This window comes from Rhea americana, unplaced genomic scaffold (genome assembly GCF_003343005.1).
Source record: "Rhea americana isolate MKP2758 unplaced genomic scaffold, rheAme1 scaffold_185, whole genome shotgun sequence".
Lineage (NCBI taxonomy): Eukaryota > Metazoa > Chordata > Aves > Rheiformes > Rheidae > Rhea > Rhea americana.
In genome coordinates, this window is record NW_028185983.1 from 204,205 (window position 1) to 222,992 (window position 18,788).

At 37.7% G+C, this 18,788-nt stretch overlaps 1 protein-coding gene across 1 annotated transcript in view; it reads left to right on the top strand.

The window, feature by feature from the left end:
* Positions 1–18,788, top strand: part of DNAH5 (dynein axonemal heavy chain 5) — a 198,939-nt gene that overhangs the window by 56,233 nt on the left and 123,918 nt on the right. The window contains exons 4-6 of the mRNA XM_085302093.1: positions 9,387–9,521; positions 11,605–11,689; positions 17,609–17,772. Coding sequence (XP_085158219.1) covers positions 9,387–9,521; positions 11,605–11,689; positions 17,609–17,772 — 384 coding nt within the window. The remainder of the gene's footprint in view (positions 1–9,386; positions 9,522–11,604; positions 11,690–17,608; positions 17,773–18,788) is intronic.

Consider the following 18,788-nt stretch of genomic DNA (forward strand, 5'->3'; position numbering starts at 1 on the left):
TACGAAGATGATTAGGGGACTGGAGCATCTGCCCTATGAGGAACGGCTGCGAGAGCTGGGCCTCTTCGGCCTGGGGAAGAGAAGGCTGAAGGGGGGATCTTATCAATGTGTATAAGTACCTGAAGGGAAGGTGTTAAGGGGACGGGGACAAASTCTTTTCAGTTGTCCTATGTTACAGGACAAGAGGTCATGGGCAGAAATTGAAACACAAGAAGTTCCGCCTGAACGTTAGGGGAATTTCTTCCCTGTGAGAGTGAGAGAGCACTGGACCAGGTTGCCCAGAGAGGTTGCGGRGTCTCCTTCTCTGGAGATTTTCAAGGCCCCCTGGATGCCACCCTGTCTARCATGCTGTAGGTGACCCTGCTGAGCAGGGAGGTTGAACTAGATGATCTCCAGAGGTCCCTTCCAACCTTACCGATTATATGATTCTTTGATTGCTTTCTGTGATCAGATGACTTTTTTCAAGGGCAAAGGAAAAGCAGTGAATGTTGTTTACTTTGACTTTAGCAAGTATTTAACATGGTGTCTCATCGTATCCCTAGAGTAAAACTGGTTAGATATGGGCTAGATAAGTAAATAGGTAGAAATTGACTGGAAAATTGGTCTCCAAGTGTGGTGCTTAGTGGTACAAATTTCAGCTGGTGGCCAGTTAGTAGCATTGTCACTCAGGGACTGATGATGAGGCCAGTACTGTTCAGTGTCTTTACTAATGACCTAGTTGATTTGAGAAACTCAGCAAGTTTGTTGATGATATTGAAGTGGAGATAATGGCTGGTATACTTAGGGGCAGGGCTTCTGTTCAAAGTGACCTGGATAGGCTAGAGAAATGGGCAGACTGGAGCCTCATGAAATTCAGCAAAAGCAAATGCTAAGTACTACAGTTAGGGTGGAATAAGCCCATATAACAGTACAGATCAGGGGTCAACTGACTAGAAGGCAGGCTTACAGAGAAGGAATTGGGGGTCCTGGTGGACAACAAATTGAACATGAGTCAGCAACGCACCTTGCAGCAAAGAATGCATACCACAGGCTGGGCTGGAACAGCAAGAGTGTAGCCAGGAGGTTGATGGAGCAAGTCCAGGAAAGGACTTGGTCAGAGGCTGAAATGCATGATGCTTGAGAAGACACTGAGAGAACTGGGTTTGTTCATCTCTAGGAAGAAAAGGCTAAGGTGAGATCTTTTTGCAATCTACAGCTAAGTGATGTGATGGTAGAGAGAAGACTGAGCTGGATAGTTCTTGAAAGTGCATGGTAACAGGACCAGAGGCAATGGACACAAGCTAGATCATGAGAAATTTCAATTAGATGGAAGCAGTTTTTTTCTTAGCAGTGGTCAGACACTGAAAAAGGTGCCAAAGAGTTGTAGAATCTCCATCCATGGGATACTCAAAACTCAACTATACATGTCTTTGAGAAACACACACTTACTGGACTTGCTTTGAGTAGTAAGTTGGACTAGATGACCTGTGGACATCACATTCAATCTACACAATTCCATGAATGCTATGACCTTACACCATTTTATGGAAAAGCTCTATGATTCTTAGATTCTTCTTTAACAGAAATTTAAGTCAAAAAAGCTTTTATTGGTTTGTAGCAAAATTAAGCCCTTTGGGCTAAGTATTTATGGTAGAAATCACATATATCCTGTGAGGAATTCATTATTGCTCTGAGATATCTCCAGAAATTACCTCATTGTGAAATATTTTTTATAGTATGTTTAATTTAGAGGAGAGGAGGATATAAAAGGTTCAGAGAAAATGATGAATATTTACTTTTAAACTAAATGTAAGTTGTGGCTCTCTTTCTTTTTCAAATATGTATATGTTAACTGGATTTGAGTATAGTAGGTGGAGAAGACTGTATGGAAAACCAATCAAATAATGTGAGAAAAAGTTTTACTCATGTATTTTTTATCAACCGTGAGGTTGTTGAGTGATTATAAACATGATTCACATTGATATTAGTGAAGGCAGAAATACTTCACATGCCCTACATATGAAGTAGCTGTAAAAAATTCTGTTTTTTTTTCTGGCACCTAGTATTAATTATTTTTAGATTTTTTTTTCCTGATATTTTCAAGAGGACATTAGATTGCATTCTGTCACAGAAGTGAAAAAACTAAGAGGGGAAGAAGCTTAACATTAGTTAACATTAGTTGCTGAAGAAAAACTGCTATATTAAACAATCATTGTACAATGGAAAAATAGCTGAAACTAAGTGTGCTTGTATAAAAAAATGGATAGAAAACTTAGTAATTTAATAGCCTGAAGGTAAAAGCAATTTGAAAACTGCTTGACTGGTGTTGCTATTTATCTAAACAGTCATTTGTAATAAGAAGCAAAGATGTCTGTTGACATAAGGATTACTCAAGAAGGCTAAGTAGAAATCAAATAAGCAGTTATAAAGTTGACTTTTGCAAATGGTTACATTGCCCTTGAGCATGATGAATTGTATCAAGTGGTATTTGTATATAAACAATATCACCTTAACAACGCTGTGTTTGGTAACTGTAATTTTCAGCTCTTAATCTATAGTCAGTAATTTCTGGTGCTTAGAAACCTTGAGTTTCTAAAGCAGTCCAATTTAGTTTTTAAGGGATTAAATATGTACTAGAATTTATTTTTTAAAAATAGATTTAAGCTTAGTAGTTGCTGGCTTTTTAGGTCTATATTTTCCAGGGTTTTTTTTTTAGCATTCCTACAGGTAAAAAATGGAACAAATATGAATGCAAGATTGGAGGAAGTGGAGTCTAAAATGATGAATAAAGAAGTTAGTGCTATGGTTTAATGCTTATTGATTAAGAAGAGTACCTGAGGCACATGTTGAAAAGTGAAATGTTTAGAGCTGGAAGAAAGCAGCTTTGGAAACAGAGCATTGGCAGAGTTCTAAAGGTAAGGAAAGCTGAACTTTGGATCACATCCAGGCTAGTAACTGTACAGCTGATTTAAAGGCTTGAATNAAAAAAAAAAAAAAAAAAAAAAAGAAAAAAAGTGTTTTTAAAATAGTGTAAGTAGGTGATATTAGTTTCATACAAAATTCTAATTTTGTAAAAATGGCTAAACTATTTGCTTTGCAGCAAAAAGTAGTATTTGGGACAAGCATTTGTCATGAGATGTAGTTTTATGTGTCACTGGTCTTATAAAGTTAGGTTTAGTTACATATGTTTTGAAAGATAGACTTGCCCAGGGAGATACTTTATGTACTTGACTATGTATGCTTAAATCTTATTTAGATTGTTGCAGTGGCCTGGTAATGGTACAATTTCACAAATGTTATCCTGCCACAAGTAAAGAATTTGTGGCTGGACCTGGCAACAAAACAGGGATGAGCTTTGCCACTAAGGAAGATTCAAGCATAACTTTACTCTTAAAAACACGTATAATGGGAATAAACTTTTGCATCCACTTCATAGCGCTGAGACACAATAGCATAATATAGAAGCCATTAAGAGTCTTAGATCAATTTAGAAAGTTGGTGTTCTTGGTTTAACCTATCGTTGGTTGAAGTGACACAAACCATTCGAGGTGACTGCTTTAACTTTTGTAGGGTGTGTAAGAATATGTCTGCTTGTTAATGCTCAGGGTGCTTGGAAAGTGTAATAAAATAGTTTGCAGTTTACAAAAAAATCCAGTGCAACATTTGTGTAACATGAAACATCTTAGTAGTTTAAAGGAGAGGCAGATGGCTATCATGTTGGTTAAACACATTTCTGGTAAGACAGTAAATTGACAATTGAACTGGGTGATCTTTTTTTTTCTTTTTTTTTTTTACTCTTGAACTTCCAGTATATAATTATACTGGAATATATAATAAGCATTTGTAAGACTGATCTGAACATATGTGTATTCAGTAACACCTCTGACAGAATTTGTTGGATAGGCTGTATTTAGGAATAGGTTTCAACTTGTGCAGATAGGGCTTGCACACTAAATAACATTAGTGCTAAATCTGAATATTGTAGCTTTTTAAGAAAGGTAATGCAGAAGGACTGTTATTTTTCCAGTTTATTGATTATGAGTCATAAAGTTATGGGACATCCTTCTTTCACAGAGCTCTGCCGCTACTTCACCAACTGCACTGTGCAATGGAGAAGTTGACAATAGTCAGAAACATTTTGTTTCTGAGGCTTTTGCATCAAAAGAAAGACCCCTGGTATCTGATCTTTTATTACTTTCTGCTTAATAAATATATTCATATATACTCCACAGTAATCAGGAAACACTCTTTTTTTGAGTTTTAACCTATTTGTCTCTTTTGATTTTGGTATGATTGTTATGCTTAAGTGAGTATTAGTTTATTTAACATTTAAGAAACTTAAGAATCTTCCCTTTATTCTGRTTGAGGAGTAGATGTCTACCGAAATCAGTTTGCTGTGCTGAATTTTAGGTACAGTTAACTGGAATTATGTCTGAACAAAGCACTTGCAGTGAGATTTTTTGGTGTTTTGGTTTTACAACAGACATAATTTAGGTTTTGTGTAACTAAGCAAGTTACTTATTATATCTAGGATTGATAATCAAAAAGGACTTTTCAGTTAATTAGTTTAATTTAGGACTTGCGTCTGTTGCGGGAGTGTATTACATGACTTTTCTTATCTGCTTATTTCTTTTTTTTAATGAATGCAGACTAAGGGAAAAAAAACAATAAAATGAAAAGTGATTGTGCCGCTGTTTTTAAAATGAAGAATTGAGGTAAAGCTGTGGTATATAATAACTTGGCTGGTCCTTCCAGGCATCTGAGTGAGAAGGCGTTTATTTCCTGTAAATGACAATCCACCTGGATCCTCCTATGTAAGGGACCGTTATAAAGGGCTTTGGTGTATGACCTGGATTAGAGGTGCTACAGGGTAGCCCTTAGGCTTTGTGTGAGAGGGCTACTGCACATACCAACAATTCCGCTCTTACAGAAAGAAAAGGCGGTTTAAGTTTTTTAGCAGTACTTCCATTTTCAAATCTTACTCCTGCAGTGTTCCCTTAGATGGTGTTTATTGGAATTACGTAAACTGCTTGTTTGTTCGTGGTGGTATTTTGGTATTCGGTGGTATTCTTTAGTGAATCCATCACCTTAGCAAGACTAAGGGGAGTTGTTAAGCATCCAAAAACTCTCAGTTGAATGTTGATGCAATATTTAATAGTACTGAAGTTGGTTGTGAACAATTGGATTAACCAGAGTGAAAGGAGTTTCTTTCAAGGCCGCCAGGAAGAGAATGCCTCTCATTTTGAACTGAAAACTGCATTTCATGTCAAAAGACAAAATATTTTATGTTACAGTTTATATCGATGTACAGCTGCACTAGTAGCTGTTAATTAAAAAGCCTTGAAGCTTCCCATTTATCCTTTCTGTTGGCTGTGAGAACAACAAATCGCAGTAACTAATACTCATTTGGGTGAGAACTGTGAGCTGAAATATTAAATGAGCATGATGCTGGAAAGAGTAGTTTTGTTACCATTGAATGTTAATGACATAGCAAGTGGAAACTATGCCTGACAGTAACAAATTTTAACATACAATACAATAGTGAGAGTTCTGAAAGCAAATGTTATCATTATTATTCTTCCAACTAATCAGATAATTCCAGATGTCTTATATGAGTAAAGGCAGATACAGAACAGTTTCTGAGGAATGAGGATTTAGTGGGCTTTCTGTTTTTCAACTATAGTTCTAGTTTTATGCTTTAACTAACTGTCTYTAATTTATGAAATGGAAGAAGTAGTTTTTCATCATCAAGCAGCTCCTTGGATTATTTTCTTACTTTTAGCTCAAAAATCAACTCTTTAAGAGTCATGAACTCACAATAGTATTTTAGAGATGTTGTGAATCAGGATATTCAATAGAAAACTGAATGGAAATGTTTTTGATAGTAGTCATTGAAATATTTTCTCAGTCATGTCTTGAGAGAGTTGCCCCTTCCCAACTCTCTGCTGAAGAAATGCAGATGATTAGTGTGGCATGCTGACATCAGATCAAAAACCTACAGGCTGTTGAGAAAAAGAAGGCCTGTTTGTCTCAGTATTCACATTTGCTTGTAAGAATGTAGACACCGGCTTGGTCTGATCTTCTCAAGGAGGGATAAATGAGAGGAAGCGCCCACAGCTTCTGTGAAGAATGTTGTCCTGACTCTTCAGTGTTCCTGAATTTTGAGTATGAAACTGGTGGTATTTTGAAAATGAGGTCTTGGCTGTAGTTTCTGGAAACATACACTGACCTCTTAAAAGTGAAACCCATTTTTTTGCAAAAACTGAGCTTAAGGCCTAAAGTGCTGAAACTGCTTTTGCTTTGGGAATAGCATTACTGATTCCATCAAAACATCTACATGTAAATACCGTCAGAAATGTCATGCTTAATGAATGATTTGCTAGCCTTGAAAACTCTTGGTAACTTGGAATCAGCCTAAACACTTGATGAGTAGTAGGCTGTGTGTAATGCTGAATTCTCTAGACTCTTGAAATCTAGCTGTGAGTCAGAGTGAGGATGGTGAGAACCCTTCTCAGGCTGAGTTTTTTGCAGTTGACGGAACTGCTCCTTTGTATTTCTGTGCTTTCGGCTTTCAGGTTAACATTTATTTCCTCTTACATGTGGACAGTTCTCACCTTGCACAGTAAGCCTTGTTGAGGCCCTAGGTGGCAACGTTGGTGACTTCAGTATTGTCTTTTGGATRTGTAATAATTTGAAAGCAAGCAGATAAATAAAAATGTAAGCGTTCACCCTGTAGAAGCTCTGTTTTGGAATGATAAAGATGTCCACAAGTGGTTAATAATTAGAGAATCTTAGTTATAAATCAGCAAAGCACAATGGAGATTTAATCCCGACTGGTTTTTAGTGCAGGGATTGATATAAAACAAGGTCCAGCAGAACTGGTGTATATTTTCTGACACAAGGTGTCAAGTCGGCAAAGGTGGAGGAAGACTATTGAGTCATGGAATTAAATAGCCTATCAAAAGTAAAGGATGTGCTTGAGTCTTGCAAGCCATTTTTACCTTAAAGGAAGTGGAAGAAGACTTATCTCTTTTGAGATGTGAGCATTGTTTATCCAAGGGCAAGGCAAATTTAGGGACATTGGATACTGTAGCAAGAATGCTATAGTGATTACCCAGCTCACCTTCTTATGCAGTGGTAACAAAAGTGGAATTTTTTTGTAAATGTTAATTATAAAGCCTTGAAGCTTCCCATTTATCCTTGCTGTTGACTGTGAGAACAACAGATCACAGTAACTAGGGCTAGGGTTGTAGAATTGTCTTCTGATGATTGTAGCAATGGATAAGCAGGAGTTTGTTATGGGGAAGAACTTTGGAGAGGATAAAAAGCTCTTAGAAATGGAAGATTATCAAGATATAGTAGCATGACAGAGAGGGCTTGTTATTGAATTGCACTGTAGAGACTATCAGGAAAAAAACACATGCAACTCCTGTTAATTTGAGAGAAATCAACCGGAACAATGCAAGTGCCGTCCAAGGGTGACACATGAGCAATAGAAATGAAATGAATGCCATAGTCTGCATGCAACTACAGCTTAACTACCTAGTTAATAATTTCCTGTTTTCTGTTTATAGAAACAACTCATTAAAAGAATTTAAGTTAATTGGACTTTTAAAAATTTTGTGATATATCAATGAATGCTCTTCTTATTGAACTTAGACATCAAATGCTGCCTTGTTCTATGTGAACAGCCACATGCARTTCCTAATAGATATGCTGTAGGATTCAAGAGACTGAAATTTAAAGAATTGGGAACCATTAAAATGATTGAAACAAACATCAGGATAATGCTTGTAAGCATCAAGAAGGTGCTTATGATTTCAGCTTGTATTAATTGGTAAGTTGCAGGAGGAATGGAAGCTATGAATATTTCAATGGCCATCTGGAATTAGGTGCCGATAACTGCTTTAAGATGAATTCCTTGTTTTGCAATATATCTGGAATTCTACCRTGGAAATAGAACTAAATTCAAAAGCAGGCAATGTCAATATAGTTTTGGTGAAATAAGAGCTTTTGGCTGGACTAAACAGAAAATATCTAACTGGTAGTGCTCATATTTGCATATTAGAGATACATTGTTGGTTATGCTCATATTACTGAAATAACAAAGCTCATCTGATTTTAGGATTCTGGAATTACCCTCTGGTGTAAAACCTACCCACCCAAAAGAAGTTGCCTTTTGTATGTCCCATTAGGGGAAAGATTTCTACCCTGGCTTGAGAACGTGTGGGAATGGCCAATCCTATGATGACATTTCACCTCTGAGAAACTGGAAATCATCTTAGTGGCTCATAGAAATAAAACTACATAAAATGCACGTACAGATTAATCTACTACTTCATTCTTCAGCCATATCYGCATAAAGAACACAGTTTGTATGTTCTTCTTTAAAAAGAAAAAAAAAATTCCAGTGCATTCAGCATATGTGTGAACATGCTAGTTACTAACAAGCTTATCAAGTATCTGAAAATTCCTTCAGAAAGTAGGAAAGATATTTACATAAGGTTATAAAATAAATTATGTAAGTCCTACTAGCTTTGAAGATGCTTGTGGATAAATCACTTGTGTGTGTTTTATAGAGTTACCAGATTTTTCACAATCACTGGGGAAATAAAAGATTGAATTTATACCAATGAAACATAATTCTAAATTTTTTTTTTGAAAATGAAATCATATTAAATTTTGTAATCTGCAAGYGCAATAGTACGAGTAGCTGCTCCAGAAGGCTATTTTGCATATAAGTATAAGGAGGAGTTTTACATATGGGAATTCAATTTAATTAGAAGAGCAGCCATACTGCTTGAAGAATAGTGTAATAGCTAGAGTTAAGTGTATTTGTAAACACTTGTGTACCTTGAGACTTGTTGCTTTACCTCATTACATTAAAGAGATAAGATATGGAATCCCAGCTTCCTCCAGGAACACCTCTGTCCCTCTGTCTTTATTGGAGAACAGTTACAATATCTGATGTGAGTAGCAAACATGGTTCAGATTCTTGTGTAGATTTGATGGTTGTATGTGAATAGACTAAAAAACTAGGACTAATGGCCTGAGGAGCTGAAGATGACTGTAGCAGAAAGAAGGAGCCTTATATATAAAATATCTTTTTCTAGAGAGACTTTCAATAAATAAATACTGCTATATATATATATATATATATATATATATAAAGACTGTTGATGGAAATTTTGTGCTAAATCTGATAATGGAACATAGGAAATGATTTGTAAAATTATAATATGAGTTACTTTTAAAAATTTCATTTGATTTCATTTAGAAACATAAATCACAAGTACGGAAGAATGTAATATCCTTTATTTTTAAATAGATTTCAAAATTTTCTTTTTTTTTTCCTTCAGAATAGGTTTGTCAGTTATTCATTTTTTCCTTTTTGTGTTTTATAACAGCAAAAGCTCAAGGAAGAAAAAGAGGCTAAACGTGCACAGCTGGATGGCAGGCATGATTATTTACTGGATACTGTTGCCTCTTGTGTGAATCTGGACAAAGCAGAAATAGAAGATGCTATTCTTGAGGGTAACCAGGTAACCTGATGCATTTGATAAGTGAGGCTGATAAGGTGCTTTAGAACTGATACTACAACCAAATACTTGGTAGTATAGTTGTCACACTTCATGTTTTTGCATAGTGAAATTAGTCAGTCTTCCTTCTCATGGAAAAATATTTCCCAACATTTTGTAGTTTAGTTGAACGAAAGTCCTCTTCTATGTTTTGGGCCCTATTGGAAAACTATAGATTTTGAAATTAATTAGAATTTCTGCTTTCAAATGGCTGTAGATCTTGCATTAAATCTGTGATTGCATTTCATATTGCATGTGCAGTGTGAAGTCTCTCAAACTTTTGATGTATAGTACAATCAAAAAAGAGTCCTGTCCACACCAGGATGCACAGTAATTATTGTTGTTTCCTTTAGGCTGCATGAGACACTCATGAGACTCTGTGTTTTGAGCTACTTTAGGGAATTAAATCAYCTAGAAAACCACTTGATGAAATAGAATGGCTGGTGACCTGGCTGACTACGTAAGGCTTAATGTTGGTACTAGATAAGCAGTTGAGGAAAAGCATTTTTCCTCAATTTTCCTTTTGCATTGCAAAGTCATGAGGCTTTTTTTCAGTGACAGTCCATGTTTAGCTCAACACAGGGTAATGATTAATACTCAGCATTTAGAAAAAAAGAAAAATACTGATATTTATCCTGTGGCTTGACTAGAGTTACTACTTAGTTATTTATGGTGAGTATTGTATGCAATGGAGATGCACTTTGTGATTTGAAGAGAAATAATTATTTTTTAAAACTTAAGTAGACCACAGATAAATCGTATTGTACTSCCTGCCACTAACGTAATCATGACTTTAAGTATTTTCTTGCATTGTCTTTCTTCAATATACACATTTCTGTTTCACTGCTGCTATGTTGAGACCCTGGAGGCAATCCAGTGGAGGGCTACTGAGATGGTTAGGAGATAGGGCACATGAGCTATGAGGAGAGATTGAGGGAGACTAAGAGATTAAGGGGTGATCAGATAGCAGTCTATAACTACTTGAAGAGTAATTGTGGAGATGACAGAGCTGAACTCTTCCAAGCAGTGGCAGATGATATAACAAGGGACAACAGCCACAACTTGCAGATTGGGCACTGAGAGACCTTTTTTCCCCAGGAGGGTAGTGCAGAATGGGAGTAGATTACTCAACAGGTTGTAGAACTTCCATCCTTAGAGATTTTTGAGATCCAGTCTAGGCAAGGCTCTGGATGACATGATCTAATGTTAGCCATAGTCCTGCTTTAAACAGGAATCTGGCCTAGCGGCCTCCCRAAGGTCCCTTCTGACATTTCTATGAGGCCATGTGATACAGGAAAATGAGCTGTGCAGAATGCTGACATGCAAGTTAAAATGCAAAAACTGCTTCAGTCTTTGAGAAGTTGTTTCAGCCTTTGTGCATTTTTATCTCTAAATAGGTTTCCTGGCAAACTGTATTGCATGAAAATAATTGTCAGATGAAGAAATATTGGCGGCTGTTACACTTGGAAAACAAGCTGGAGTAAAGTGTAATAGATATTTTGACCTCTTCTCAGAGGGCTCAGCCAAGATTTCCTGGAACAGCAATTTATGTGGTGCTGGAGTATCTTAGGCCCATTATTAACTGAAGGGGGATCAGTGTGGTTTTCTTTTCACTGCTGGTGGTCTGTTAGAAAGCCTAGGTTATTCCTCCACCCTAGGAAGCACAAAGAGTACCAGTAAATGTTTCTGAAGAATTTCTGAGAGAAGCCTTTTCCCCTGAAGACTGCTGTATTCTTAATATATGCAATGAAACAATATCCCACAGATCCAGAAAATTAACTGATTAGACATGTGTCTGTGCTCAGCACAGAACAGCACATAATCAYGCAGAAATTAACTTTCTTCCCAGTGTTAAATGGCCTCTAGATTAGATTTCTGGACTCAGATTAATTTTTTGGGTAGTAGTAACTGGACCTGGTATAATTTTGGTGTTGAACAATGATAATGAAATGCACATTTGTCAGTACTTGATGTTAAAAATCTGAGCAAGTTAAACTTTTTGTGGTGGATATTCCAGTCACAATTATTTTAATGTGATTACAAACAGATAGAGCGCATTGACAGATTCTTGGCAACTGGAGGGCTGCGTCATCTGATGTTCTACTATCAAGATGTGCAGACAACTGATACAGGTAAAGTAACATGTTTTCCTGCAATGTGTTAAGAATTTTTTGTGTAAGTATGCAAAAACAAAGCAAATGATTAAGTTTTTATARACTAGGATTTAAGACAAGTAAGATTGCTCACATTGGGATATCTGGCACTTGCTTATGAAATGAGGTTTGATGAAATTAGTGAAATTTATTATTGTACTTTTGCACATTGCTAACCTGCAAAAGCAAGCTACTGCCTTGTGAACCTAACAGGTCTTGTCTGTGGGACTGGAAAATCCTTTTAAATAATTAAAGGACAGATTCCACAGAGGATGAGAGGTTTACAGGTGCTGCGCCCCCTCCCTCCCAGTCACACCACCAGCTTACCCTGGGAGCTGGGAGTGTGTCAACCTCCCCTCCCCCCCCCAAATTTCTGGTCATATGCTGTATCACCACCCAAGTGCAATCTCGCTTTGGGCGACACAACAAACTACTCCAGAGGCCCCTCCTTTGGGCCAACCTGAGCATTTACCCAGTGGATATCTTCCCCTTCCTTCCATTCACATCCCCTTCCCTTCCCTGGCATTCCCCCTTTCCTACATGCTTCCTGCAAAGGCTCCTTTCCATTTACCCTGGAAACCCCCAGAACCCTGGTGACCCCCTTGGCCCATAGCTTCTATCCCAGCATTGCTGTTGTGATGTAGCTGCACCCTGGGTGAGCTGGTTAGGGGGAGTGTGCCCCAGCCATCCATCCTGGAAGTAATGGAAGGGCGCTCATAAATGTGTGTACGTGTACCTGTGTAAATATGCATGTTTTTGTATATATGTAAACGTAGACCCATATAATTATATATTTATACAATTTGTGCACTGATATACTWGTCTATACTTCGTGTATTTTCATATATAGGCATGTGTGTATTTATATACACTTCTAAGAGGAATAAGAAGAWTTTTTAATAAGATATGACTGACTTTAGTAAAATCTAAATGTATATAGAAAGAAAWTTGAATCAAAAGAAAATACAGACTCAAGGACCACCAGTTTAGAAAGCTGTGGAACAAGTTTTAACGTGGCTGGGGCAGGTCTGAGTTGAAGAAGTGGAAGGGCATTTGAGAGGGTGTGAGGCAAGGGGCTAAGTCTGTGAATATAACCAAGAGTCCACCTTACTCATCCCCAAACTAATCAGGAGACCCTGGGCAAAAGCCCCCAAAAGACCATGCCACCAAAAGAAAAGAATGATGGTGTGGCAGTTAAGAAGCAGAAAACAGAGGTGTGTGTCAGATGAAGAGCATGAGCTGGAGGGTGCCTTTGCACACAGCTGTGAGTGAGTGTATGTTACTTCCAAAACTATCACAGTGTGCAGCTTGTACTCTACATTTTTTCTTCTCAGGCAAAATTCATAAAAAAATCTTTTATGCTGTTCATTCTGGGGCCATGATTTATTATATATTATAGATTATATAGGACTGAGAACTCATTACACATACTACGAAAAAGAAGACGATAAAATTGTGAGAATGGGTCATTGTACAGATCCCTTTCAGTGTATTATGCTGGCCTCTGTTTGCTAAGACTGTTGTGCTATTCCTCTTCCTTTCTGGCAGTTGTCCCAGAAACAGGTCTTCTTGATTGCTGCTTTGGCTGCCAGCATGTATGCTTAACACTTTCAGACCCATCTCTTTAATGGTATTTAGTGTTGGTTGTGAGCCAAGCCTCTTCATATGCCAAATGCACTCCAGCAGCAATCTGTACTTTCTTCAAAAACAGCAAGGCATAGAAAATAACCAGTTTACAGTCCATTGTTGATGATGAGCTCATCAAACAAAAGTCTTTGTTACCTTAGCTAATTTTTTACATCCACACTGCTCAACAAGAGCCTTTTTGAAAAAATAGGTAGTTGTGGTGTGATCCCAAAAGTTTGTTTTTGCTACTCGCTGCCATCACAGCCTAAATCCTTGATTACTGACACCATCTGGCATGACTGCTTCCTGCTACTTGTCTATGTCTTTGTGGAACAGATCCATGGAAAAATGTGAGGACAGTCTGTCATGACTGTAATTGGAAAGCAACTCAATAAATGTATGGTAGAGGAAACAGTTCCTGCTCTGGTTTTATAGGTCAGTCCTTTAGCATAACATCCAGCTGGCTGAATACAGATGCCACAAGGGATTCATTAGACCTATGGCACCGCCAGCACTGATGCTGGACCCATCAACTTTTACAGTATTTCAGCAAAGTGATTCAGTATGTAGCCTTTCCCATTCCTGGCTATGCGAAAGACAAGAGGTACTGCTTCTGCAATGGTCAAAAGTGGAGGAACCTCAATGAGCAGACTTTTCTCAATACTGGTCTGTGTTGGGGACGTATTGTACAACTCTGGCTTGGATACAGTACCTTTTTCTAGGCAACTGTGAACAAAAGTCATCTGGAAAAATCAATTGTCTTTTTTCTTTTAAAGGATTAAGCCATCTTCCCCTTACGGGGTGTGACAGATCTATTTTTCTTTTAAAGCTCTTTTTTGAATATAGATGAGCCTTGAACCCTTCTGCTTTGCCAGTGTTTCCAGTGTGTCCAGAATGGCCTGGGATTTTTTGCAGTTTGGGTGGCACTTTTACACAGAGCTGAACAATTTCCACCCACCTTTTCAAAAGTGATAAGGCTATTCTAAAGAAGCTGCAAAGTATGCCACCTAGTTCAGCTCCATGCATCATGGGAAGGCTCTGAAAACTGASGTAACCGTTGCTAGCCTGACCTCCATAATTATTGAAGTACATGGCTGAATCCCTGTCATTCTTCACTATTGCCATGTTGATGTAGTTCCTTAAAATAGCAGAGCTTTCTGGGAAGGCAGATGCAGCTTCACAATCACCTTCTTATGGTGAAATGAGATGTGCTTGTTCTGGACAATTTTTATTTCAATGTGCTGTTAGTTCACTGGCATGTAATACTCTTATTGTATGTCATATTCAAAGTTTCACTGTTACTATTTTGACCTGGAACGCAGCACAATTATGGGGCCAAAAAGTGTTTGACAAGCTGATGCTTTGCAAGATTCCTGTAGAGGTAACAAGAGTTAAGCCCTCCTGTGATACTAGCTGTGAAGGGAAATTTCTTAGCCGCTGTGCCTGGCAAAGCTCCCCAAACATGCACTAGGTTCTTAGGTGTACAAAAAGTATAAGTGTTTTCAACTGTTTTAAGCTTTATTTTACTAGTCACAGGATTGTAGACTAGGCCTACTGCTGAAGCTTGGTTATGGGCACCAACAACATTGTTTATATATTCCAACAACAGGGGAAGGACTAGCTAATAAACTCTTCACAAAGGATAATGCTGTGTCCTATCCTAAGCCCTATTTCAAAGACTTTGTATTAATTTTATTCTAACTCTGTGGATATTGTTTTTCTGCTAGCACCACCTCCCATTTGTTGGAGAGATCACCAACTATATGGTGATGTCTGAAGCCTATTTTTATGGGAAAACCCAGGTGCAGGCATTGCTAGGCAGCTTGGTGCAGGAAGTACCATCTTCTGTTTTTTTTACCAGCCCCAGCTACTAAGCTTCTTGGATTTGGGAGGCTTCTATCCAACTGTTAAGTTTCTGAGACCAGCTATGTTGCTTCAGCATCTGTTACTTTCTTCTTTTCCCTTTTACAAAAGGGATCTTTTCAAATTTGTAAACTGTGTCCCTGCTGAGAGGTTCAATATTGAAATTCTTTGGGGTAAAATATCCCCCTGATAGCTAAYTGTAGTTTACTAAGTGGTATAATGGTTTCTGACCCTATTTTACAATTTCAGCTGCTGTGAAAATTACATCTGTAAACATCTGCTCACAAACTTTTTTTWAAAAAAATTTTTTATTCTAATCACCCCACTAATCTCACTGTTCTAATCTCACTGTCTGAGAAGAGGCTGTAATTTCATTACTTTTAAATCAAACTTTTAAATCATGGTTTTCCATACCTTGCTGTTTGAAAGGTTCAGGTTCACAGGTCTGTCTCTGGTAGTTGTGAGGGAGCTGTGACTACAGCTCTTTGCAAACTCTCAGAACACACYGAGGGAATGAAAGATGTTCCCTGCTTTAAAATACCTCCACATCTTGGAGCCATGAAGGCTTTTACTTCATTGTTAGTAGCAAACTGGTGAATGTTATAGGACTTTAATAGATTGTTTAGAGATTGTTAGAAATTCTTTTCCCTGGTCAGTCAGTAATTTCTAAGATGTATGTTCCCTGATTTTAAAAAAGGATGAAAAAAAGTGTTTTAAAAAGCTCTAGCTGTCTCAGAGCCAATGTTGCCTTTTATACTCACAACTCAGGCATGTCTAGGTCTCTTGGGCAGACACATAAGCTTTGCCCCTTATCCTACACCCTCTCCAACTTATTCCCACTCCAGCCGTGTACAGACTTGTTTGTGCCCCCTTAAATGCACTCCCTTCTCTTCAGCTCACACTCACCTCAGGTATGTTAAAACRTCATCAGCAGAGATATGACTTTTATTTTCTTTTTGTGTACATTTAAACTTTAATTAATAAAGTCATTATATCTTGTTAAACTATCTTTTAATACCTTTTAATGTGTATGCTTATATACTTAATTATATTTTCATATATATATATATATAAAATCACAGAATCACAGAATGGGTGAGGTTGGAAGGGACCTCTGGAGATCATCTAGTCCAATGCCCCCTGATCAAGCAGGATCACCTAGAGCATGTCAGACAGGGTTGCATCCAGTGCATCCAGGCGGGCTTTGAATATCTCCAGAGAAGGAGACTCCCCTACCTCTCTGGGCAACCTGGTCCAGTGCTCTCTCACTCTCACAGGGAAGAAATTCCCCCTCATGTTCAGGCAGAACTTCCTGTGGTTCAGTTTTTGCCCGTTGCCTCTTGTCCTTTCACGTGGCACTACTGAAAGGAGTCTGGCCCCATCCTTTTGACATCCTCCCTTCAGATACTTATACACATTGACAAGATCCCCTCTCAGTCTTCTCTTCTTTAGGCTAAAGAGGCCCAGCTCTTGCAGCCATTCCTCATAGGGCAGATGCTCCAGCCCTCTGATCATCTTTGTAGCCCTATGCTGGACTCTCTCCAGTACCTCCATGTCTCTCTTGTRCTGGGGAGCCCAGAACTGGACACAGAATATATAATCTGTAAATAAAATATTTGTAAATACTTGTGCACTCACATGCATGGTTATGTATATAAATGTATGAGGGTTATATATCTATATTTAAAATGKWCACGTGTATATTTTTTTTTTKTGTGTGTGTGTGTGTATGAGGGCCCTTGATATATATCTGGGATAAACAAAAGGAAGGCTTCTGCAGGAAGTATGGCAATAAACGGATTTTTTTGAGGCAGAGGTGATGCGAGGAGAAGTGAGGAGAAGGGACCTGTTGGGTCATGCGACCCCAAGTGGGGACCTCCAGGACAACATAGTTGTGCAATTGGAAGAAGGGGCATGCATTGTCCTTTAAACACTGAGACCAATAGTTTGTTTTTCACCTTTTTATTGTTGCAGCTTTCCATTAGGAAGGGTGTGTGTGTGTGTGTGTGTGTGTGTGTGTTTGTGTGTGTGTGTGTGTGTGTGCGTGCATGTGCATTTTTTTGTGAGGTAACACTAGAAAACCAGTAACAGAAAACAAACATAACCAAAGACCAGTCTCTGTAACTCCCTCAGAGAATCTGCTGAGGTCTGTGTCTGCTTGTTTTCAGAAGCATTTTACATCATTTTTTTCTATATGTTAGACTTAGGTCTGCATGTTCTCATGTTCTTAGGGAAAGAAAGTCGATTAGGGGTTGTGTGTGCCTTCCTTGGGAAGACAACTGGGGCAGCTCTAGGACCAGTGGTAGCTGCAACTCAGCTACACAAATGGTGACTGAACTTTCTCTAGAAAGTTTTTCTCCAAACAGGTCATCAATAGTTTTAAAATGTTTGCTTCATTTGAACCCATAGAACATCTTGGCCTTCCAGGAACAGGAATCAATTCACATTTGGCAAAGAAGAAGAAACCTAAAGTATTTTTGACAGAGGGAAAAGAAGTTGCTTTAACTGGTATATGTGTTGTCTTCATTAGATCTAATCCCTTGAAACCCATCACAAGTGAGAATATCTATCAGGTAAGAGTCAGTCACTACAGATCACTATTCATGATCTTGTTTAAAATTCACTTTCATCTTGGAGTATTTGCTATCAATGAGTAATTTGATGTTCTTTGCCATGACAAAATGAGCAAAAGGACACAGTCTGGCTAAATGAAATACAGGAGAAAAAAAGAGAAAGGAAATGGAAAAACTGACACAGTTCAGTACCAGCAACTAGAAGTATAAATCATTATTATTAAGAAATGGTACTAAGAAAACCTGTGTCAATCCAAGCTGACAAACAGTAACTAGGTAACACTCAAGTACTGAATTGCTAAACTTTAATAAGTGCTGGTAAATCCATTAGATAAACAAAAATGGTTTTATTTTGTGACCATATGTATAAATTATACTGATGAAAGACTCTTTGAATCTGTGACAATCTGATGTGAACAGAGCTGGATCAAGTGCGGTGTAAGCCCAGTAGCTGCAAGCATAGAATAAAATGTAGAGGAACCTGTCTTAAGTAGAAGAACTAATCAGAGTGATGAGAGAATTCAGTGTTGTGGAAAAAAAATTTTAACTTCCTCAAGTTCTTTCAGAAAAACCTTTATGAAGCGCAGTTGGCCTAAGTAAGCAATAACTAACTAAAAAAAAAAAAAAAAAAAGCAAGGGTAGATGAGTTGGCTGCCATGACCAGATTTTTATGCAATTGTTATTTGATTTCTACATCATTTGATTTCTCAATTTCTCTCTCTCTCTCTCTCTCTCTCGTTTTTTTTGGTCATAGTTTTGAAAGAGATGGTTTAGCTCTTTAGTTATTTGCTGTTTACCAGATGAAGATTATTAATGTCTTCACCATATTATTAAGGTGATAGCTTATTAATAATGCTTGCAAGCTGGTAATCACAGTYGAAATATGTGTGCAGCAAAGTTCTTCAGAGGTAATGAAATATCCTTCACCAACTTGCTGATTGTAAATAACACCTTAAAATTAGAAAAAACGWGTTGAAAAATAAAAATGAATATTGATTCAGGATACTGTGTAATAG